The sequence below is a fragment of the Glandiceps talaboti genome, chromosome 5 (assembly GCF_964340395.1).
Source record: "Glandiceps talaboti chromosome 5, keGlaTala1.1, whole genome shotgun sequence".
Classification (NCBI taxonomy): domain Eukaryota; kingdom Metazoa; phylum Hemichordata; class Enteropneusta; family Spengelidae; genus Glandiceps; species Glandiceps talaboti.
Genome location: NC_135553.1, coordinates 18,220,480 through 18,246,154, shown reverse-complemented (window position 1 = coordinate 18,246,154; position 25,675 = coordinate 18,220,480). Strand labels below are relative to the sequence as shown.

The following is a 25,675-nucleotide window of genomic DNA, read 5'->3' as shown; positions in this document are numbered from 1 at the left end:
ATCTGTATATCGGTATTGCTAGTATCGAGTATCGGTAGTGGTATTATGACAGTCAATGGGTCAGTAGAGTTGACTTGTAATCTGTATATCGGTCTTGCTAGTAGTGGTATAATGATAGTCAATCGCTCACTAGGACTGTCTTGTAATCTGTACATTGCACATTATTCATAGAGCTGCAATAAACAGTGTTGACACCAACTGCAAAATACTCACTTGTAATAATTTCCACCGGTGGTTTCATTGGAGGCCTGCCATCAATTAATGGTGGTGAATCACTACCTGCAGATGTCCAGGATGCTATTTTCTTGTGAATTTTTTTTATCTTGTTCTCGTCAGCTTTTATTATATATTGGCCTGTAAACATTAAAGAATATGTAATGTTAAGTATGGGGGGGGGGGGGGGGGTGTACTACTATGTTGACAAGTAGACAAATACACAAAAATAAAATACTAGTATACAATATTTTACACATATATATGCAGGCAAACATTACCTTAGAAACCACACAGAAACACATATACAACACATGCATTTACATTAATTACGCATATAATATCAGTGTTCATTCGAGAGCACGGGATTGCAGCATTAGTGCGTTTTTCATTTAAAAGGCCCATAAAAAATATGTCAATGCAGCGGGGCCGCGGTGCCGCGTTAAATTGGTCATCTTGGCCCTATTTCAATGAGTTCTGTAATACCGCAAATCAAAATGTTTTGACCTGTTTTTGTCATAAAGGCTGCCGACTAAACAACATTGTGTGATATCAGTCACATTTATGGTAAAATTGACACAAAGTCTAAATTTGTTGTCAGACAATAAACGTCTTGAGGTCAAATAAATTGATTATATTATACATTTGCATATAAAAGATACTGTACATAATTGTATACGTTTGCACGCACTGGTACATTTTGTCTGCATACTACCATTTATGTGCACATGAATTAAGAGTTTCCCGAACAGGAAACATTTTTCTATAAGATCAATCTACTTACCTGATGCATAACAATTAGGCTATATTTGCATACTCAAATAGCCTAATTGTTATGTATCAGGTAAGTTGATTGATTGCAATAGAAAAATTAAGTCATATCCACACACAACAAATAAAGAAACCCATACCTACAACTACATGCTCAAAAATGCACAAAATCTTAACAAAATCCTCACTTCATTGACAGTGAATGAGGGTAAGAGTTTCTGCTCTAAACCCCCCCCCCCCCCCCCCCCCCCCTAAATTTTGTCATTATTTTTATTCAGAAAATAAAGGGAATGTAATGACAATTTGTTAACTTAGGTTTAAGATTGTTAGTTGGTGTGGTTACGGTAATAAAAGTGTTGTTTTTCTTACACTTGACACTGTTAAGAATAATGTGGGGGGGGGGGGGGGGGTACAAAAAAAAGAACTCTTTCCGAAACGAGGTATGGTTCTCTCATTCTGCCAGCAAGCATATCTTTTAATTTAGTTCATCTTTCCCTTTCATTTGGCTTTAAAAAACCCCATTAAAAACAAGCCCTACATTTGTAGTGATACACAGTCATCATAATATGGAGTGAAATATATTTCTTATAAGTTTTGGTTTTACATGTGAGAATCTTCTCTATTGAGAGTAGAATATTATGATGGTAACAACGACGTGACTTTGATACCTGGATCCTTCTCTCTGTCTGCACAACCAACAAGTAACTCCAGCACATCTCCACTGGCGATGATACGCGAAAGTACAATATCTCGTGATGTCCACTTTCTAAGATATTTTGGTGGATCATATGCAGAAACACCCAAAGCGTTCTTGAAAATATGAATTGTGGCTTTCTGTTTTGGCAGGGAATCTTTCTTGTATATCCAGACAATGTGACTTTCCTCTGAAACAAAGACAAAAAAGGAAAAAAATAACATTTTAAGTACAGATTTTACATAGTTATTAGAACAAAACTAGATAAAACAAGTCATTGAGAATGACATAGTCCCCGCTATGATTGGGTTTTAAGGAATTGGCAGTTTATGCTGTTATTTTCTTGATATCACTACTCTGATCACACAACAACACATGTGAACACATGTGAACATAAATCAAACAGACTTTATGTTGTGTCTGCTCGTTGGACATGGGACATCCCTACTCTTCAAGATGACGTGATGGAATAATACATTCAACAATAAAGGATGGGACGGGTATGGGGGGACCTGTTCAAGCATGTCTGAGTTATGGCATTGGACATGGAAAATTCGCAAACAAAATGGCTGCCAGGCAGCCATATTAGATCATATCACGACGAAAATGGATATGCACATGTATGTCATAGAACACTGTCCTAATGCCAGCTTTGAATGAGATCTGTTCAAGCATGTCTGAGTTATGGCTTTGGACATAGAAAATTCGCAAACAAAATGGCTGCCAGGCAGCCATATTGGATCATATCACGACAATAATGAATATGCACATGTATGTCATAGAACACTGTCCTAATACCAACTTTGAATGAGATCTGTTCAAGCATGTCTGAGTTATGGCTTTAGACAGGGAAAATTTGCAAACAAAATGGCTGCTAGGCGGCCATATTGGATTGTATCATGAAACAAATTGACGTGCATATGTTGTATGTTGCCCCTGTACCAAGTTTGAAAAAAATCGGTCCAGGTATCTCCAAGAAACGGTTCTAGACGGACGGATGGACGGACACACAGACGGACGGAACCCAATCCATAAGTCCCCGTTCCGGACTTCGTCTGGCGGGGACTAAAAAATACAAATGTTCCCTATACTTTCTCATCTCTGTGCATGGTTTGAATGACATAAGATGTACATGGCACAGAAATGGTTGTTATCATCATGAGAGGGTAGTTGTGGTTACCCAGACTCTCACCACTGAGAGGTTTTACAACAAGACCACCCAGACGAGAATATGGGAAATGTAATCCCATATTGTCTGCACTGCAGCCCTCTCCAAGAGCAGTGCATTCTGGGGAATACTTCCCATCAACATAGCACGCAGAATGATCCATGTTCCTTCACTACAGGTTTGCACAATACAGTGGACCTCGGATGCATATGTCATTCTTCTTTACTTGGAAGAATGTACTGACTGACTTCGGGTGCAGGCAACTTGGGATTATGTTAGAAATTATGACTTAAATAAAACAGCATGTGTGAATTAGCTAAATAATCTGGTTTAAAATGTTTTATGCCCTTGCAGGCAACTTGGAATTATGTTAGAAAATTATGACTTAAATAAAACAGCATGTGTGAATTAGCTAAATAATCTGGTTTAAAATGTCTTATGCCCTTCAAGGTTAAGGGATTTCTTAAGTCTTTTGGATACTATGGGGAAAAGACTTGGCCTTGGGGTCATTCAGCCATACAGGACCTTGGGGTCATTCTGCCATATAGGACCTTGGGGTCATTCTGCCATACAGGACCTTGGGGTCATTCTGCCATACAGGACCTTGGGGTCATTCTGCCATACTGGACCTTGGGGTCATTCTGCCATACAGGACCTTGGGGTCATTCTGCCATACTGGACCTTGGGGTCATTCTGCCATACAGGACCTTGGGGTGATTTAGCCATATAGGACCTTGGGGTCATTCTGCCCATACAGGACCTTGGGGTCATTCAGCCATACAGGACCTTGGGGTCATTCTGCCATACAGGACCTTGGGGTCATTCAGCCACATAGGACCTTGGGGTCATTCTGCCATACAGGACCTTGGGGTCATTCTGTCATATAGGACCTTGGGGTCATTCTGCCATACAGGACCTTGGGGTCATTCAGCCATACAGGACCTTGGGGTCATTCAGCCACATAGGACCTTGGGGTCATTCTGCCATACAGGACCTTGGGGTCATTCTGCCATATAGGACCTTGGGGTCATTCTGCCATACAGGACCTTGGGGTCATCCAGCCATACAGGACCTTGGGGTCATTCAGCCATACAGGACCTTGGGGTCATTCAGCCATACAGGACCTTGGGGTCATCATTCATCATTTTATAAATTGAATATAAGGAACTAACCATGTTTAAACTGCTGCCTCAGAAAGTTGTTCCATTCTTGAATGACTGAAGTCTCCCTTGTACCATTCTCTTTGCTTTTTTCCTGCAGCACAATGGTTTTTGTTTTAAAAATCACAGCTAGATAGTGATGTTTAAGTTCATTACGCTTAAACTTCCCCATTTCAATGCCAATCAAATTCTCCGAGTTGAGTTCATGGCATACCAAAGCTTGTTTCTGTGAGCTCTTACTCTTGTACACTTTAAGATACAAAGCTGAAAAAGATAAGCTATACCATTAAGTCGATGAAGTACATAATAATAATAAAGCGTCTTGTTAGGCCTAAATAAAACAAATTATGTGGTTCCAATCACACTCAATTTTAGAATAGGAGGGCTAAGTAGATTTCTTATTTTATTTTATTACCCCCAGTATTATTTTTTTTTTTTTATGTGTAAGAGTCTAGTTCAGGTAGTTATGTTTTCCGTTGTTTTCCATATGGTCTCTGTGTTATTGGTTCCGTTGTTTTCAATTTAGTCTCTGTGTTATTGGTTTCTTCTCATCAGATGTACAGCCATTACAGATTGGAAGAACAGTTTTGTATTATCTTTTTAAGTCGATGTAAGTTTCAGCATCCACAATTTCTGGTGAGACTTCACAATATTTGTGATTTTATTATTTTTTCTTGAATATATTTTTAAAAAGTTTAGGGTCGGCAGTGAAAAACTAGGTGGGGTTGGGTAACCGGAACAAACAACTTTTTTTACCTTTTTTAAGGCCTATCACAGGTACCCAAGTATTTCAACATGACTCCCTACCAGTGTTTTTGTTAAGTGAGGTATAGTGCAGGTAAATCTACCTGTGTTCCCCAGTCATTTCACCAGGGTTCCCTACCAGTGTTTTTGTTATATAAAGTGTGGTAAAGTAGGTAATACCTGACTGAGGTATTTTATTGGGTTCCCTCCCAAAATTATGACACAGAATATGGAAATCTATGTACATGTACATTTTATAAAATTTCACCATACCACCCTGTACTCATTGGGCTCTACATAATACACTGAGCTTGCAACATGAACTTGGTATCAAGGTGAAACATATAAAATGCACAAGTTTTGATGCTGTGACCAAGTCATGCAGTTTATCAAAGACTACAAATGAGTCTGATGTCTTTTAGAGAAAAAATGCTACCATCAGATAAGTACTTCTTTTAACCTTTAGTATACTAGACTCATGAAACTAAATTTCACTTACTTGGGCATTGTCCAGTTCTAGCTGACTCACTTCTCTGCAGAACAATATATTTCTGTAAAGATAAATTATAAAATAACAAATTACAAATTACAACATTTTTCAAATAACTCTGACATTCTGTCACCATGTTGCGAGAATAATTAAAGTTTGAACCTATCTTTACATGTTAATATACATGTATCACCTGAGTTCTGTAATAAGAATTTATCAGCTAAAACCCAAGTTACACTGAATGCCTTCCGTAAGGGCAAAACCTTTAGATTTTCATTCCTATGCACAACTATTGTTGGACTGCGACAGAACATGTATGATTAGTTATATTTTAAGTATGTACCAAATTAAATTGTATTTGAAGAGTGCATGAGATAAAGCTTAATTTCTGAAAATCGATAATTATGCAAATGACTCATTAAATCTACAAGCTACATCCCCAAGCTCTTCAGAACATGTGCGATTAGTTATATTTGATGTATGAACCAAATTATATTGAAGATATACCCTAATTACTGAAAATAATTAATCATGCAAATGAATCATTAAAACTAAGCATTACATCAATATGTGCACCCTAGTATCATGAATGTATGTACCAAATTATATAGAACTTGAAGCATGCACTCTTCACATACTGTCTAATTACTGAAAATCATTAATTATGCAAATGACTCATTAAAACTACAAGCTATATCATCAAATTTCAATGACACATGCACTTTATTGTCATCAATGTATGTACCAAATCATATTGAATTTGAAGTGTGCATTCTTATAACCTAATTACCGAAAACCATTAATTATGCAAAGTGATCACTAATATTCATGGCATATTTACCGAAACAAAATCAAATCTAGCCATTATCCTAAACAATATATGCACCAAATTTTGTTTGAATTAAGCCAGCAGTTTTTGAGAAAACGATGACACAGATAGAGACAGACAGACAGACAGAGACAGACAGACAGACAGACAGACAGACAGACAGACAGACAGACAGAGACAGACAGACAGACAGACAGACAGACAGACAGACAGACAGACACACACACACACACACACACACACACACACAGATTTTTCATCCCTAATACATGTATATCCTTATGGAAGGTAATGACACTTAAACCTTGGACAGCTGAGACAGATCCAACTTGCATCTCTGATACTAGCACTCATATCCTGCTGGCATTGTCTATACACAATTATCAAGACATCTTTATTGCACAACTATATACATTGCAGTAAGGGACAATTTAGAAAGACACAAGCTCAATAAAAATGAACATCATTCATTTAGGACAAAACCCCCTCCCACCTCCCCCTAAATGAATGTTCACAAGTGCAACATCACCACATTTATATACTAGTAATATTATGTAAACCATGATGCAAAATGTAGCAGTCACACCACTATGATGATCGATGTAATGTAAAAACATGAATTTCCAACCTTATGAACCAAGATGGTGGTAAACATTGTGCAATCATCCCCAACAAGTTGTAAATTATTCAACATTGTAATTTTTTTAAATGACCTCATGACCTCCGGTGCATTTTGAAATGACTTTGTGACCCCACCTGAGAACATACACCGCAGCTTAACTTGGAACTCAATTGCCAGCATTGAAGACAAAGGTAATGAGCTGGTGGGCTTCAAGTTCAAGGATTAACAACAATATTAATGCATAAACACATTTCTGATTGAACAAAATGTAGGCATAATAAAAAGCGAAAGTAGTTAGACAATATTACCATCAAGTAGATAGCGAAAGTGACATATATGATAAATGGATTCTTTATGTATTATACGCCCATCAATACATGTACCTAACATCATTCCATACACAGACACAAACACAAACATAATCTTTGACCCTTTTGTGTAAAAACCATCTGTTTCTGAGTGTTAAAAGGTTAGGAACAGAATGTTCCACAATAACAATTCTCTTGGTGTGTTGATACAACCAGCACAGATACACTTTATCTTATATGTTGCTGAGCATCATTATATAGGGTAGGAAAAGTTTAGAATAGGAATACTGCGAGGCGTGTCAGTGACAAGCTGTATTTTTTATACCTGTACCACATTTCCATTTATGACTATCATCCCAAGCCCGATAGAATTAAGGATGACAAGTTCTCAGAATCATTACTATCTTTCCTAGAACCCAGGAAGTTTCCAGATAATAACACTCTCATTCATAAACTTGACAGTGTTTCGATAACCGAGTCATCCACTCCAGATGAGGTCGTTTGGTAAAAAAAAAACACCCTGCTGTTGTGGATGTACAACCTTTATTTACATATTTGGAAAACTATAGTATCAATACAACTGACTGTGGGCTGAATATCAGTGACACACTAACACACAAGGTCAATGACATGACGTACATGCAACCAGGTTCTAATAACATCACTACTAGTCTTGAATTCTAAACTGGTACAGTATTACGTTTTAAAAACTTCATTACTAATACACAGTCTAGTCATGACGGTTGTTTGAACACAGAAATCTGAGCTCCCCCAAACCGTGTTCATATAAACAGGGTTGACGTCTTTGAGTCCCCACGTGATTTTAGACTGAAGGTGGAGTCCTGGTTGGACATTTGCATATCAGTGCAGTCTGAGAATGCTGTATAAAATATATATTAATGAGCGATGACTACAGCCTGTCATTGTGATGGATTACATGGACATGCGCCCTTTGCCCTTCGTTCATCACAGGAGAGCACCACAATTTAACACCTTTTTGTAACTAGACTAGACTGGTTGTAGTAATGAAGTTTTTAAACCGTAATACTGTACCAGTTTAGAATTCTAGACTACATCACTACAGTCTCCAGTCCTGAGGGACTCATAACTGAGGGAGGGGGAGTTGGTATAATCATTAAAGGTACCCCCAATCATATCTGTATCTGAATATCACAAGCGGGTAGGAAAATGTTTTAGATTGACTATATCATGGTGCAACACTGTGAGATTAGTGATATATCATTAATTTGGCAAATTAAAAGCTACACCTGTAAACTTTACATGCACTTTGTTATTGTCAATATATATACCAACTAATATGAAACTTGATAATTTCATTATTACCTAATGGTCAATCATCATCAATTATGCAAATTACTTATCAAACTTACAAGTTATTTAAAAAATGTTTCTAGGACAAGCGAGAGTTGGCATTGATAATATATGTACCAAATAACATCATTTGTAAATTGTAGCTTACATTGTTAAGACATAGTCCAAGTTACAAAGTCAAGAAAATTGTTAATTATGCAAACTCATTAATATTCATAGGATGTATCACCAAAATCTTGCCGCTTTTTTCCATTAATATAAGGAAGATATGTAGCAAGTTTCATTTGAGCATAACTAAGCTTCTCTTAGGGACGAATGCACACTGTCACATAAGCTCAATAAATGAACTTGTTTGGGGGAGGGGAAAGGGGAGGGGGTCTGGCATCAAAGCAATTGCTGAACTTCATTTTTGCACTTTTAACCAAATTTCGAAAACTTTCACGAAATCAGTGATAACAGGTTCTGTATTTGCTACTGAGATGTTGATAAGTTGTTTTGACAAAATAAAGAATGAAACTGTTTACAAACATATATTGTTAGATTAATACTAATATTGGTTTCCAACTTTGTCTCAATATTTGCTACAACAGTTACAGACATTGTTGAAGTTACACTAAAACTTAGAGATAATATCAGCAGTAAACACTCGGGTGCACACACAAAGTAGTTGCCTTGTCAGGAAATACTAGTCCCATGTACTGTATTTTGGAATGATATAGCTTCTACAATAGTAAGTGATTCTACTTTAAACATGTGCATTTTTTCATGGTTGTAATTTGTGGGTATTTACATGGACTCATTCAAACACAAAAGAAAGAAAGCAAGACTTTATCAAGGAAAAGCAGAAAACTCCTATAATGTTGTCTATTCATTAAGGCAAACCTACTGACTGCTTATCAGTATCCAACTGTCATAAAATCTAAAATCTTCCGAGTATTTTTAATACTGTACACTTATACAAGTGAAGTAAACTTGGAGAGTAATTTTGAAACCAATACTACTAATCTATCAACATCTCAGCATGTAAACATTATCATTCTTTAAATTGTTGAAACAGCTGTAAAATTTACCTCTAATGTGATATACAGTGCTGGGTTTCCGGTAGTATTTTAATGTCTTTACATCATGTTTTTACACCGCAATCAATCGCATGGTAGTGGTGTGACCACTTCAATTTTCACAATGGTTCACATCATATTAAACTTTGAAGCGTGTCGATGTCACACCTGTGAACATTCATTTAGGGTGAGGGTGTTTATTGAGCTTGTGCGACACTGTGTGATCGTCCCTTAGGGAAGGTACACAAGATTTTTTAAATTATGTTATAGCTCTGATATACAATGTATATGTGTAGTGTGTCAAAATAAGACATTGATTTCCTCATTTCTAATTATTGTCTTCTATTAAATCATATGTGTCAATTCTTAACGATACTTGAATGTGTCAGGTACACAATGTAGAAACATGATTGTACATGTACAAACAAATTGGAATGAGTTATACATTTGTACTGTACACTTCAGCCACAAAAGTTGCAGGTACATGCATATATACAGTGTAAGACTGGACCATGACCAAAACGAAGTACTAAAGGATATGTATTAAGTAATTTGACCCACAGCACACTGTCAGCTATAACAAACAAGGGAAGCTGTGCTTGGTACAAATATCTGCGATTGTATTAATTGGGCGAGTTCTGTGTGTAAATGTACTGAAACTTGAAAGCCTGCCAGTGCAGTGGGTGTTGTGGCTTTTATCAAACTGCCTGTATAATGCACAAGCAGGTCACACCATTTGTAATGATAGAAAAGAAATTGGTGTATAAATGGGTGCCATGGCCCTCAACCAACAATATTCCATTCAGCATGATGGTTCAGAGAGGGATTTCATGATGATGCAAGTATGGTCACTAAAATGAAAGGGAAAGAACCTACATTTGTATAGGTAGCAAGTGTTTATTCTTCCAATTGTAAAGAGTTAACATACAGTGGGGGCTGTCCTTTTGTATCATATTTGTCCAACCATTCTACTTTGACCTAGTCTAGTTCCTACACGACGTGTTGCAATTACTACGATCATCTCCACTCACGTATAGGTAAAGTCGTTATTCTAGCACACAAATCTGTGATACTCCCCCCCCCCCCACTTGGTGAAGGGTAAACGACACATTTCAGTCACAAATTGACAGGCAGTTGCAATTGTTAGTTCCTTTTAGACAATTGCTCATTAACCAAACTCCACCTCTCCATTCTGAAACTAAAATCACATGGAGACGCGATAACGTCATGTCATCACATTTATATGAATGCAGTTTGGGTATCACAGATTTCTGTGCTAGAATAATGACTTACCCAATACATGAGTGGAGATGATTGTAGTAATCGTAATGCATCATATAGGAACTAGACTTATTGACCATGATATTACGGTGTTATTCTTCTCTAAGGGAAGGCTTAACATAATTATATATTTTATCAGCTGATATTCAAAAATGAAGGTAGGAGTGAAGTTCCCCATGCAAATGTAGTATTTTTGTAGTCTTTCATTTTCAAGCTAAACTGTCCTCAAATAAAGTATTTTTGGTAGGTTGATGGAAATGTTGGTGTAATATATTTTTAGCCCCCCTTCCTGGACCCCCTCCAAGGGGGAAGGCTATTACAATGGACTCTGTTCGTCTGTCTGTCCATGTGTCCGTAATACGTCATTTCTCAGACATGCAATATCCAATTTCTTTCAAACCTGACACAAAGGTGACAATCATATGGGACATATGCACATCAATTTGGTTTTTTTTCATATATGCAAATTTGACAAAATGGCAGCCATATTTGTAGGTAAAAATCATTATTTACTGTATAACTCAAAAACTGCAACACACAGACACTCCATTCAAGTGTTAGCTTGTACACAAAAAAATCTACAAATTGGGGAAAAAGAACACGATTTTAGTATCCGTGACTGACCAGCATAAGTTGAAGTCTGGTTGAACCCTATAGGCTATCTTGTATGTATCTATCAGTACTAGATTACTACTAGTACGTGCATTCAAATCCAAAGCACTTTTACAAGTAAGTCGTTGGTTGTTGACAAATAGTAACTAGGTTACAAATGACACTACGAGTAAATTATCCTGTAAACACTATTGAACTTTTGTCAATAGAATCAAATACATCAGTCAGGCAGTCATCAAGTACTGAAATATCACTTCCTACTTTCTGAGAAACACAGAAGGTATAAATAGGTCATGGACTTATGAAGTTATGTATCCCTTTTATGGTCGACGGCTCATGAGGCAGAACCTTAAAAATAACAGCCTGTTAGTCGTATTCATTTGAAGGCCCAGTTTGAATTAGGTTAGGTATGAAAAAAATAGCACCAATGGTGTTGTAGTACAACTGCATTTGACTTTTTGCTATGGACATGGTCTTGTTGCTAGAGATAGTTGCACACATTTTTGGAATCTTCATTACCTTGCCTGCCTGGGATTGAAGCCTGTGCCTTTACAGTCATTTCAACCCCCCCCCCCCCCCCCTCCATGAACATTTTTATGAGAAATGTATCTTATTTTTGTTGCGTATGGTGGATGAATTGCTTTTTTTCCAAACTGCATAAATTCTAACAATCTAACAATATCTATATAAACATTGTTATCCCTTGTTTTGCTAAATCAGCTGTTATTAATATCCATAGGCATGAACAGCTGTAATTGTAGATAAACCATATCCAGAACATTCTGTGGCAATAAATCACTAGTCTTACAAGTACAGACTCATTATGCATGTTCCATAATGACCAATGGGTGGTGTTAGGACGACGACATACATGGAAAGCAGTGTTGTCTCCAACATAGATTACAAGGATGGTGACTATTAAATTTGCAAAATTACTTAGTGGTAACTAATTTGCATAATCAATAACAAGGTGATTGTATGCTAATTTGCATAATGATCAGTTTATATTAGGCATGTCTAATTCACCACTGAAACATAATCTGACATCTTCATGTTTAAACACATTATACACACATGGATAATAGGATCAGCCATTTTTTCTTCTTCATGTGAAAGCGTTATCATGGTAGTGCCAACTACAAAAGTTCAAGGATGGTACAGCACTACTGAAGGAAGTATGACAGAAATGTGCCAAGTATTGGCGGCCTGGATGACAAGGATGGTGTTTTAAGCACTGTCCTTTCTCTATACACTGTATATGATACTACTAGTGGGAAGAACTCTGTCAAGGGTCAAGCAACAAATAGATTTTTCTTATTAACCATCTAACCTTTAACCCATGACCAAATATCTCACAAGTCAGAACTATAGAAGCACAACAACATGGATTCATTGCTTGCATTTTATACGTACATACATCGGTGACGGATCATGTCGTCCCAATTTCAACTCGTCCCATTTCAACTCGTCCCACTCAACTCGTCCAATTTTCAACTCACCCCAATTTCAACTCGCCCCATTTTCAACTCGCCCCAACTCTTTACAAATTGAATATAATTTACCTGTGCATATATGAAATCGAAGCTAGTACTACTCAGTTTGGAGGGTCTGTGGTATCTCGTATTCCACTAATGAAGTACCACTTGTGCTGTAAACACATACTACAATACTTAGTTGCGTTAGTTAGGGCCATAGGGAGAGGAGACACGTCTCCAAAACCTGTACGCGCGGAAGTCGTAAGCGTGTCAGTCACTAATATTCTCCCTGGTTATTATCATTATTATTTCTTATTTGGGTTGTAAACATTAAGTCCTAATGTGAAAAGTGATATTCCATGACTGAGGAAAGTTGTTGTGCTAGTATAAGTTCTAGATCTACCAATCACTTAGCCAAAACCCACACCACTTTCTGCTACGAAATGTTACATTTGCTACGCTTCAACTGGCTACATAGGAAAAATCATGTAAATTTTTCGGTCCCCGTACTTCGAGTCCATGTATCATTTAGATTTATAAACGTTTCCTAGTGTTGTAGGGGCGAGTTGAAAATGGGTCGAGTTAAAAATGGGGCGAGTTGAAAATGGGGCGAGTTGAAATGGGACGAGTTGAAATGGGACGAGTTGAAATTGGGACGAAGTGAATCGCAATCCATACATTAACCATAATAAAAAGCATGTGTACTATAAAGGTTGCCTATAGGCTTAAAAAAATTAATTGGTTTTGTTTTGACTAGTCGACCCTCAACTTTTTTTTACATATTCAAGAAAAAATAAATAAAATCACAAAAGTTGTGTGAAGTCTCACAAGAAATAGTGGATGCGGATACTGACATCAACTTAAAAAGACAATATAAAACTGTTCTTCCAATCTGTAATGGTTGTACGTCTGAAGAGAAGAAACCAATAACACAGAGACCATTCGGGAAAACAATGGAAAACATAACTACCTGAACGACCTAAATAAATAACCAGAGATGAACTGAAAATGTTCCCGTGTGAGGGGAAATGTTGTTAATATGCTTGCTGAGACTTTGAAATGTCTTTCTGTACTGTCGTACGTTTGTGTAATCAATATCTGTAGCAAGTTCACTTGAATTGGGTACAGTCGGTCCTGCAAATTAGCAATTGACCATATACCATCGCAAGTTTCTTCAAATTTGGTGCACTATCTCTTGGAATAGGCCCTAATAATTGCCAAAGTTTGTTAATTATGCAAATGAGCAATTAATTGACACCACCTAATTTCATTAAAAACTATCATATCTCTATGTGATCAATATCTGTGGCGTTTCATCCAATTTGGTAGTCTTTCTTTTTATAGGCCCTAATTGCCAAAGTCCATTAACTATGCAAATTAGCAATTAATTGACAGCACTGACTTTCATTAAGAACTACCATAGCTCTGTATGATCAATATCTGTGGCAAGTTTCATCAAATTTGGCACAGTCTTTCTTGGTATAGGCCCTAATTGCCAAAGTTCATTAATTATGCAAATGAGCAATTAATTGACAGCAGACACCACTACAGTCGATGCAATGTAAAAACACCAAAATACTACCGGAAACCCAGCACTGTACATCACATTAGAAGTAAATTTAAATTTACTTCTAATGTGATGTACAACTTATGAACACACATCAGGAGTAAATACAGAACCTGTTATCACTGAAGGAGTGAAAGTTTTGGAAATTTGGGTTAGAGAAGTGCACAAATAAAGTTCAGCAATCACATTGATGCCAGACCCTCTCTCTAACAACAACAACCCCCCCCACCCCCCACCCACCCCCAATGAATGAAGTTCATTTATTGAGCTTGTGTGACATTGTGAAATCACCCCTTAGTTATAACTACATGTGTATTCATATCAAAATCATGATTACCTTTTGAATACTATCTGTCATCTCCAACTGAGCGTTTATCAAGTTTCACACTTAAAACAGATAACAGACTGTATTATGGTTGTACTGGTATTATATTATATATTGTCCTTCTGGCAATTGCAACAGAACACTTTTTTGACTGATCACTTCAAGTTTCGCACACTATTAAAACCAAAATAGCTGGGAAGAATCGCTCAACTGATTTCCAACAAAGCATGAAGTGTTTAGGGCGAGATTGAGTTTGAACTTTTTACTACTTTTTATTTGCATACATGTATGTCAAAGTGTTTGTTTGTCAGCCTGCCCTGCATAGCACAGTCAGCGTAGAGAAACATATATTCCGATGTTCCTGACCCTTTACCAAAATATAGACAAGAATTGTGATTCCGGACAAATAAAAACTTATTTACTGCACAGATTTTTTGAAATTGCTGTGATGATACGACTGAAAAGCCATAACATTTACGTCCTACACCGTCGCAACGATCTGCTGTACAGAGAGGTACTTCCACATTCCAGTCCTCAAAGCTTATGACACCATACGTAACCTCTCATGAATATTCATTAAACACGTCATCCTCGGCTTCACTTGGAGAGATTTTTCCACATTCGGACTATTCTTTTGACACGAAAAAATGTCTTAGCGGAAAGTACCCGGATGACAATGTAGTTGTATGGTAATTCTTCGAACTCTGACCTATCAATGTTTGGTTTTCATTTTTTGATCAGATTATTCGTTACAGTTACACGATTTCCCCCGGGACTTGAATTAGACAAGTTTTGGACTCAAAATGGACCATTTTCACAGTTTTTTACGTCGGATTAATGGGAAATTCACTTATTTTCTATCAAACATCGGTAGAAATACTAGAATGTGTTGTTTTGAATATGTCTAGGTCACAGTTCCGGGTGTACGCCAAATACATTTACAGGCAATGCTTGGCGAAATTTTCATCGATTTATTTTTAAAAATGTGACCAAATTTGATGTTTTTGTCCAGAATTTTGCTTCCACCAACCAATAATTGTTCCATACATCAATTCACTAGGTATTTTTAAGCCTGTATTCAAATTTTCATGAAAACTGAACGGCAAATTTCTATGTGAATGGCCTTGAAGTCAACAGTGTATGCTACAGATCTACGGGCCTCATCGGGCTAGCGATTCTTCCCCGTCTACCTTAAAAATATCACAGAAAAAATGATTTAAAATATCACAATCAAACAAACTTTGTGATAAGCTTACTTTTCTGAGGTTTTCATGCACCGATATCCAAAGTTTCTGAACAAATATGTGTAGTAGGCAACGTGTTAGCCTAGATCCTTCGTGTTGGTGGATTTTGACTAATATTGTCGTTCAGACAGACAATGTGTAAGTTGTAAAATTGATGTGGTTAGTTGACCTACTCAAGTACATGTAACAGATGAGATAAACAAAGATGTAGTTTCCCTAAACTTGTCAGAAACGTATTGCAATCACTTTGCAGTATGTACAATTCAAGAAAAAATAGATTTATTATACATCATGTTCTCATTATATATCATATGCATATAATTTACTTCCTGTTATCTACACAATCGCTCCCACTTCAAGTTCTGTTTCAATTTTATGATGCTTTCTGGCTATTGAATGGGAGGACATTTGTGATAAAAAGAAAAGAAGTTTCTACACCATGATATACTATATGATTTTAATGAGAAATCCTGGAAATATAATGCCTCCCTTGGGGTGAAATGTACATGATGTACTCTATTTCACAATCAATATATATCATAACTTCCTTTGCCCATTAAACCCTATGGCTAATTCATGTCTATTTATTTATTTATTTTATTTCATTTTATTTTGATATCAGTTAGGCAGTCCACACAGGTGACAAACACATATGGTATCAAATGTGGAACCCAATATATATAGCTATACAATAAAGTACTAACAGAAACTGTGTGGCCACTTAACACCTCACCAGGATCATGCATTATCATATAATACCTAATATTAAAGCTACATAATAATAATAAGATAAATGTATTGACAGAAAACTGTTGATGCCTGGTTGTCCTTGCTAAGCCAAGAAATACATTGTAAAACTTGTTAACAGATGGAATGTCCTTTGTATCATGTATCAGTCAACTTTGCCAATGTATTATGTTGGGTTCCGTCTATGTGTGCGTCGGTGCACCCTCATATCTCAGGCACGCACTCAAGAGATTTCAACCAAACTTGGCACAAACATAACATACTTATGTGAGACATAATAATGATATGCAGGTCACTTTGTTTTGAATCAAATATGGCCGACTGGTGGTCATATTTACTGTATGTACATTCACCCTCCTATCACTGGCATGTACTCACTGATTTCAAACAAACTTGACACAAACATAATTTATGTGAGACATACAATGTATGCACGTCACTTTGTACCTCTCACTCAGGCATTCTCTGTCTCTATGGTTGTACAAAGCATGTGTAATACATTGTATGCACATATTCTCTGACATTCAGTACAGCTCAGAATCATTTTCAAACTGTATGAGGCTAGCTCAGTGGCATAAATACAGGGTTAATATCATGGTCTCATAAAAGTGAGTGGGCAGTTACACCGCACCAGGATCACGCATTAACATATACCATACCCAGTACCGATATCCCTTCCTATATAATTCAATGGAGAGCGAAGTATCAAACCTGTGCAATAATTTTCTGTACCCTGGTACACTTTGCCCACATATGGCAAGTGGTGCACTCGTCGATATCCATTAACAGCTCAGTGATTCGATTTTTAATTTTTTCTTATTTCAATATCTCACACTGAGATAAAGTCACACTTTCAATAGGATATGGTAAAAAATTTGTGGCCCTGATATGGGTTTTGTAGACCTTGGTAGTATGGCTTACATGCCCTACTATTAAAGTCAAGCCTTTCCACAGTATGCTGAGGCCGTAAAGATGATTAGTAACTGGAATGGTTTAATGTCAGCCTAGCTCTGGATGTAGATACTATGAGATTCAACATGTTTTCCCTTTCAACTATGGGTCTTCCATATTTGAAATAGCGAGACTGCGAACAGAATTCATTCGCAAGGATTTTGGGAATAAACACCACCCATACCCTTGCTAATAATGACTATAAAAAATACTAAAAACAAGTTTAGATCATTAATTGCAGCCTATTCTGTCATTTTTTGTCTAACGTTCACTCGAGCCGCAAAACGTACGCTATGACAGCTGCTTAAACAATTGTAAATGGTTGTGCGCACGTATTGAGTTAATTTGTTTGCATGACTTACCGCTGTCCGTTTTGCAGCTCGAGCGAACGTAAGGCAAGAATTGACAGAATAGACAAGACAGAGGTTGAATTTAATGATTTACAGTTCATTTCTGTATACATAGTTTTTATTCCTAAAATCCGTGAGAATGAAATTTCGCTGTTTGAAATAGGGAAGAACCATAGCGGAGAGGGAAGACGTGTTGAACCTCCATAGCATATACATCCAGAGCTACATGTACTGTCAGTCCTGTTGACACTGAAAAGGACCTCTTGATAAGAATTTTGAGCCCTGTTTGGTATAGTTCCTACTAATGTTCAAATAGCCAACAAATCAAGATTACTCAGATAAGAGTTTAATATATGTAAAATAAACATTTGTCAAATTCAACATTTGAAAGATCTTTATCTTCACTCATATCTCAGTAATATGTACCTAAAATATTAAACATTTAAGATACCAGTGTTTGATACGACTTTTTTGGGTGCAGCTATCAGAATCAGTTTGAACTGTTCTCCAGCTGTTGATATGAGGGCTACCTGTAAGTGGTACAACCAGCTAACTACTAGTATACTCTAGTTCCTTACAATTTGCACCTCTGCTGCCAACATAACGCTCATCCTGATTGGCTACTCAATAGCGTGAGATTCAAACAGGATTGTCTAGTACACAGGGTCAGATGTGGGAAGGCAACGATCACCCTGAACAAAACAAACAAGACAAAATGATGGAAATAGAGATAAATAAAGACTTTCACCATATCAGATTTTAGTCAGATTGAGACCACGTTAGCATCCAGACTAGCTAACTATGACTCTTCAACAGTGCAGTGAACAGGCTACCATTTGTTGCATGATGTATCAAAATTAGTCTTTACACTTTTAGGGAATTCCATTTTTTACAATTCTACTAGTCTTTGGCTAGTATATAGTACCTTTCCATAAAACATTTTAGGTACTGAATCAACGCTATCTAAGTCACTTCAAATATTCAATGGACAAATGATAAATCTTCATCGAGGCCAATATTTCACTATGTCATATCACAGACATAATTTATGTATGTAAACAGTGCAAAGTCATTTTCTGTAGTGAGTGATATATGAACTCATTCATCTTAACTGAAATGATGGCATCAATATGTCTTGACATTCATGTAAAAATATTGAAAAAGTAGCTTAAAAACTTAGATATCACAACAACTAAACAACTTAAAACATATTTCAAACGAGCATTCCATGTTTAACCCTTTAATGACTTGTTTTCAATAACTCTAAATATGTAATTACACCCTAGATATAGGGTGTCAGACTTTACAGGTTCAAGGGTCTAAGAACCTGGCAGGTTGATTTATATCTGTCAAACAAAGCTTCCCTCTGACTAAAATTCTACGAAATTGGAACACAAAAACCCTTCAATAACTGCTACAGTATAATGTTTAGAACTTGTGTCAATACATTACTTGAAATTTTTTTAAGGAGTACTATCGATTATAAAGGGTAATATCATCTTGCCAAATGTCACTCTACATTTGATATACTCTGGTTAAAACCCCCATTTCATTACATTTTACCCTTCTGCAGTCTGCTATTTACATCAAACAAAATTTTATTTAAAAATTATGTTTTCAACTTTTTTCTGTTTGAACAACTGCTGTCTAGAATATTCGGGTTTTACTTCAAATGCATTTGTTTTGTTTTTTTAATTTTTTTTTACTTTGCTACTCTCTTATATGTCTGTTTCCGTTTCTTATTTGTTTCAGATCAAATGTGAAAAGTCAAATTTCGATGTACTTTTGTAATAAATTATCAGCATCTGTATCTAAACCTGTTCTTAACATATTTCATGCTTGACATTACACGAAACTTCCCTTGCATGATACATATCAATCTGATTAAAATCCAATGTAGATGTCGGCTAATCGTTCATTGCTATTTTACCTTCGTTATTTTGCCTGAATTGACCTTCTTGGTACATGTTTACATTTTTTAGCCTGATCGCCTCCTCTACATTTGAACTGGCGCACATGCAAACGAATTTCTGCTCAGTGAGACACACAGCCAATCAGGTTGCGTCTTACTTGTCATGGGCATACATGTACGCATTGAATATCAACAAACATCAACAAACATTGAATATCAACAGGAAGTCCAGTAATTGAACGCGTAGGCGTTCTCTGTAGTAGACTTCTCCTCAAACGTAATCAGGTTGCGTCTTACTGAAGACAGTTTGTAGTGTATGCAGCGAAATGCAATGCAAAGCGACCGAAATTTTCACGATGAGGACTTTTTTTGAGAAATTATATCTTAAATTTCCTCTTTTCTGGATTCATATAACACAACTGTGGCAAATATTTCTATGAATCGTACAATACTTCAAACCTACTACAGAGAACGCATAGGCATTCGCTGAGATAAACATGCACACTAGGGGGGGGGGGACGCATTCCAATGTAGCTAACATAAAGACGAAATGCATAGAGGTACATCTAAACAAGAATTCTTTAATTACCATAAATATATAGCAATACAATCACTGAATGTTTTTACAGTTGAAATACTTGTTTTACGTCGTACGTTGTCGGTTGCGTGTGTGCACAAATAACGCCATGTAGTAGTAGTAAAGGTAGATCCAGTCTTTGTGAAACACTGTCACATATACATATACACATTCACAAGATCCTACAATCTTTAAAAAAAAACACCTACCTGGGCCCCATTCACGTTTGTCACACCATCAGTATATTCCAAATACCCCTCTTTGATTGTCCGCTCAGGATCGTTGCCCGCCATCATTATGTCAAAGTCTTCACTCACAATTTCTATGGACTTCGAAAATCAGATTTTGATGTTGGAAACAACGAATATCTTTGTACACTAATTATCAGTCAGTCACTGCATTTACTTTCCTTCCTGGAACATTTCAAAATTTATCTCGAAACCAAGCACGGCCTTCAGTCTAAAAATAAATAAATATCATTCGCATATTAATACAGATATACTAAGAGACATAACGGTATTGATTTGAAAGTCATATCAAAATGGCATACTCAATGAGAAGATTCATAAAGGTACTATATCAAATACATGTATATTAAACGTTTCATTTTCAAGAGCGAATGTAGACAACAGAACAAATCCCTACAACTGCCATGATATGTACATGCTATCATAGCAGTATTTTTGTTAAGCAAGGTAAGGATATAGGTAAAATCTACCTCAGTTCCCCCGATCATTTACCATATGGTTCCCACCAAAATTGTGGTATAATCTATGGGAAGCTATACCAGCTTTACAATGTACCATATTTTCACTTTCTGTTACTGAGGTTCCCAGACCTTAGCAAAAACACTTGTTTTGTATGCGACATACATATACAAACACTATAAATGTATATAGCCATATGCCTTGAAGATACATACAAATTAGAGAAACTTTCAACGTTGCATTTTGTACAACTTAATCAAAATAGTTAGGATTTCTCTATTGATAACAGCTCGTAGATACAAGACGACTGTATATGAAGTAAAAACTGTAATTCAGAAATGTTCATCAAAGTGCCAAAAAACAACTCAGTGAAGTTTGGATACCCGTAACAGCTTTCTATACAGAAAACTATGTATTTCGGAAAAGTCAATCAGAGTTCAAGAGACCATGTACAGTTACTACGATGTCCAGGTATTTCACGTCAACATAAGTGACTTTCCACTGAAAGAAGCGATCAACTCCTATGTTCTGATAATCGGATGTGTCATGACTAGACTATACATGTATATCAAACAATCTGCTCCTTGTAATGGTCATGGTCTGTTGACAGTTATTAAGACCGCTCTAACATGCAACTGGGACATTTTTGTCATACAATAACCTAACATATAATCACTAAAAATTGATAAATAATAATTCAGTGGTCAATATTTTCTGTAAACATCTGTAATATCTATAAATCTTGAGCAAAAGCTCAGTTTTGAATATGTCAGTGTCACCATGTTACTGTACTACATGCAGTTGTAACTGGAGAATCATTTTTCCGATCAGACATATATATCAGAGTTCGCGCTAGCGCTCGCCACAGTCGCAAAATGCGAATAAAATTATATATATAATTTTATTCGCACTGAAAATTGTTAAAATACTAAGTTTTGAAATGATAAATATTGCTTGTAGTTCAGAGAAACTAAATGATGAATTAAAGTAATTAAAATCATCATTTCGACCAACACCCTCACTCGGCCCTCCACCACCTCTGCAGTCAACATTTATCTGCAGTTACCAGTAACAACACAAATATGGGTAATAATCTAAAGTATATATAATATAGTGTCTCTTCTTTGAAACTACAGTACAGAGACTGGTACTTATTCAAATAATACAAGTACATTGTTTTGCTGTATCATGGCAGTGTGTGTGTTGACTCCTGAACTGCATGTACATGTATGCATGCACTTTTTAGTTCTGCATACTGTATATACTGAGACAAATAGCCTGTAGACATTCAATATTTTCCATATAATCCTAATAGCGGTTAGATGAGATGACATTCTAAGAAAACAGACAATAAAAAATTATTCATAGCTATGGCCTTCAGAATATACAACACATATAAATTTGCTGGTGAGTCCATATCTAAATCTAATTACCTGTATTAGCTGTTGACACATAAATTGGCAGTTTTATATATATATATATATAAAAATAGCCATGGCACTTTTTAGTAACCAATGCATACACTGTGCTCTGAAAACATTTACAATGATGTGGTCATTTGAATCTATAATAAATTATGCTAATTAACATATCTTTTCCAAGAAATGGGTTGGACAGTACTTTTCTCAATGGCATAGGAGAACACTGCAAAATTCGATGTACTGTAGCAACCATTGGCCAGCAATCAGACCACAGTCAAATATTGACTATATATACATAACTCAAGTAGATTTAAAAAGGATCAGTCTATTGATTTTCACCATTTCTGTTCTTTTTTTAGCACTAGTACGGTCAGAATTTTTTTGGTAATAATTTATACACATTTACAAGTACATATTAAAATACACATGAGGATAACACATAAAAGTATTTTGCAAAAACACTTATTTCCAATGTGGTCCTCATACTCATAGGGATATTCAAATTGCCATGGCAACAATGGTACAGAAAAATGTATTACATTAAACATGACAGAACACATCAATTAGAGTGATAAAATACACATTGACTAGACTCACAATTATAAAAAGAGGAAGGACTAAGATGTTATAAAAATATCATTTTCTTTAGACTCTAGTTTGTTCCATAGATAAGATTTGACATGGCTTTTAAAACTATTTTTGCATGACATTACTTCACTGAGAGTGGGAGACTATTCCAAAGACCAATGCCTGTGTATATGTGAATGAACTCTTACGGTTACTCATACCACTGACTCTTGGAACTATATGCATAACAGTTCACTCACTCTTGTTCCATAACTGTGCCAATTATGGACCATTTCTACACTGCAGTTTAAGCACTCGGGAGCACAACGATTTATGATGTTGAACATATGATTGAGTTTTAATTGCTCAACCCTCAATTCTCCTGAAAAAATACCTAGAAGTTTAAATTGATTATATCCAATGTGTGTTCTAGGAGCAGCAGTAAGCATGTATCTTATGATGTTATTTTGCAGAACTTGTACTCTAGCCTTCAATTTCTTTGCGAGACCACTGAACCAAGATGTACAGCCTCCAGGCATAATCGAAATGACACTGAATTAAAGCCAAGGCAAGTAATTTCATTGTTTTCAGTTTAAAATTTTGAAAAAGTATATTTCATACGAGAGTGACGTTACTTTTACCTACAATGTAGTAATACTTTACATGCTCTTATATATGTACGTCAAGCAGGGTTCTCCCAAGGACTTCATATAAAACTTGTGAGTTCCATCCTACAATTTCTTGAGAATAACTGAAGTTAAATTAATATAATGATGCATTCTTCTAGAATAGAAATTGATACTTGACTCCATTTTGTAGCGTGGTAGTAGTAGTAGAGTTACCTTTAATATTGGAATCTAGTTTTTGAAGCAACTAAAGTGGCTTTTGCCTGAATTACTAAGTATTTTTTTGTTATGTAAATTATTCATATAGCCCACTCTGTGTTAATGTATTTCCTCCTGTGAACATTGAAAATGTACATCATGTATAATGAGTACGACACAAATGATGTGAAGGCTCTGGGTGGGTGTAGTATAGAATAAGGAGTACGATGCCAATGATGGGAAGGCTCTCGATGGGTGTAGATATAGTATTTTAAACACCCAGACTGCAGAATGATTATAACCCACATTCATCTTCTGGGTTTCAGCTATATATAACAATATATAGTGACTTGGTTTCTGCATAGACCCTCGTTGGTGGAGGGTCTATGGTTTCTGTAACTCAATTACATCCTATTTAAATAGGGTATCAGGCTGGGTTAAAAGAGCAATAACCTGAAAACAAAAGGATCTATGTCATGTTTTACATCATTCAACATGGCGAGAATTTACATTTAAATATCAATGTCGACCGCTGTTTCCTCCATTCTGTGAACTGACCAGGTTTCAAAATAATGCTTGTACTGAACTTCTGAAGAGGTTTAACAACCATGACCCATTTTACACCTATACCATGGCCGTGCATGTGCAATGGCAGTTACAAATACATCTAGATAAAATAACAACACGATCAATCTAGGCACTTTTGAAACAATTAAACCACAGGTACTCGAATCAATGTGTATGATTTTTTTTTTTAAAATATGTAATGTAAATAAGACTTATTTATATACAATACATTTTTTTTCCTACACATTGACTCGAGTACCTGTGAATTAAACCTTGGAATAACTTACATAAAAGAGGTTGAACAAAGGCAAGCCTTGGGGAAGGGACTGGCGGAAAAAACTATTAAAATTCCTATAATGTAATATATACATGTACTCTACTGTACAAGTGACAGCATCTGTATCCCAAAAAGTTTGCACAACTCGTGGTACACCTGTATTTAAAGAAATGACAAGTGAGTATTTACATGTAATGATCAACTGATGGGGGGTTTTTTGCCCCACATTCATGAATATTGGGTGCGATGTAAAAACAACAACTTGTTACTGGGTTTTACTCGTAATAACGTCCACGTCCATATAAACCATACGTCATCAAACTTCAAAGTATGAGGTGAGCATGGGGTCAGTTCAGTTCAGTTCAGGGACTAGGTGTTCTTTCTCACATGACATCCGAAATTACGGTAAAAGTGAAAGTTGTCACTTCAAAATATGAAGGAAAACAACTTACAGCACAAGTTGTGGACACACATGGTCTACAATTTACAATGCAAAAGTCATGGTGAGGTAATAACAACAACAATTCTCAGGCTCGGTGAACATCACTAATAATTTGGTTCAAAAGTGTTACGTTATGCTGTCGGGAGTAAGAAATTAATATATACAAGCACACAGTAAGACACTGAGTTAAAATTTAAATTGAGAGTGTGTGTCCTTACCGGTTGACACTTCTTCATCGAAGGTAAGGGTAACTCCCGGAAGTTTGCCGATGTCCAACTCTCCGGACATTTCCATGCAAAGTTGACAAGTTGCTAAAACGAGGCAAGCCTTTTTATTTAGCATAGCCTACACCATACAAAGGAAAGGAGATAATGCATGTTTGAGATGCGTCTATATATTCCCATTTTGGTAGAAGATGATGATAAATTACACCTTTGTGC

At 36.2% G+C, this 25,675-nt stretch overlaps 1 protein-coding gene across 2 annotated transcripts in view; it reads right to left on the bottom strand.

The window, feature by feature from the left end:
- LOC144434793 (uncharacterized) overlaps window positions 1-25,542 on the bottom strand; it is a 37,518-nt gene extending 11,976 nt beyond the window's left edge. Inside the window, exons 1-7 of one of the 2 annotated variants that reach the window (XM_078123294.1) lie at window positions 25,454-25,525; window positions 24,804-24,949; window positions 20,640-20,889; window positions 5,250-5,301; window positions 4,019-4,270; window positions 1,653-1,868; window positions 214-354 (exon numbers count right to left, since the gene is read on the bottom strand). In XM_078123294.1, the coding sequence (XP_077979420.1) occupies window positions 214-354; window positions 1,653-1,868; window positions 4,019-4,270; window positions 5,250-5,301; window positions 20,640-20,726 (748 nt within the window). In that variant the 5' untranslated portion in view covers window positions 20,727-20,889; window positions 24,804-24,949; window positions 25,454-25,525. Of the gene's footprint in view, window positions 1-213; window positions 355-1,652; window positions 1,869-4,018; window positions 4,271-5,249; window positions 5,302-20,639; window positions 20,890-24,803; window positions 24,950-25,453 lie in introns of both variants that reach the window. The other variant, XM_078123293.1, reaches the window with a different exon arrangement.
- Window positions 25,543-25,675: the final 133 nt, after the last annotated feature.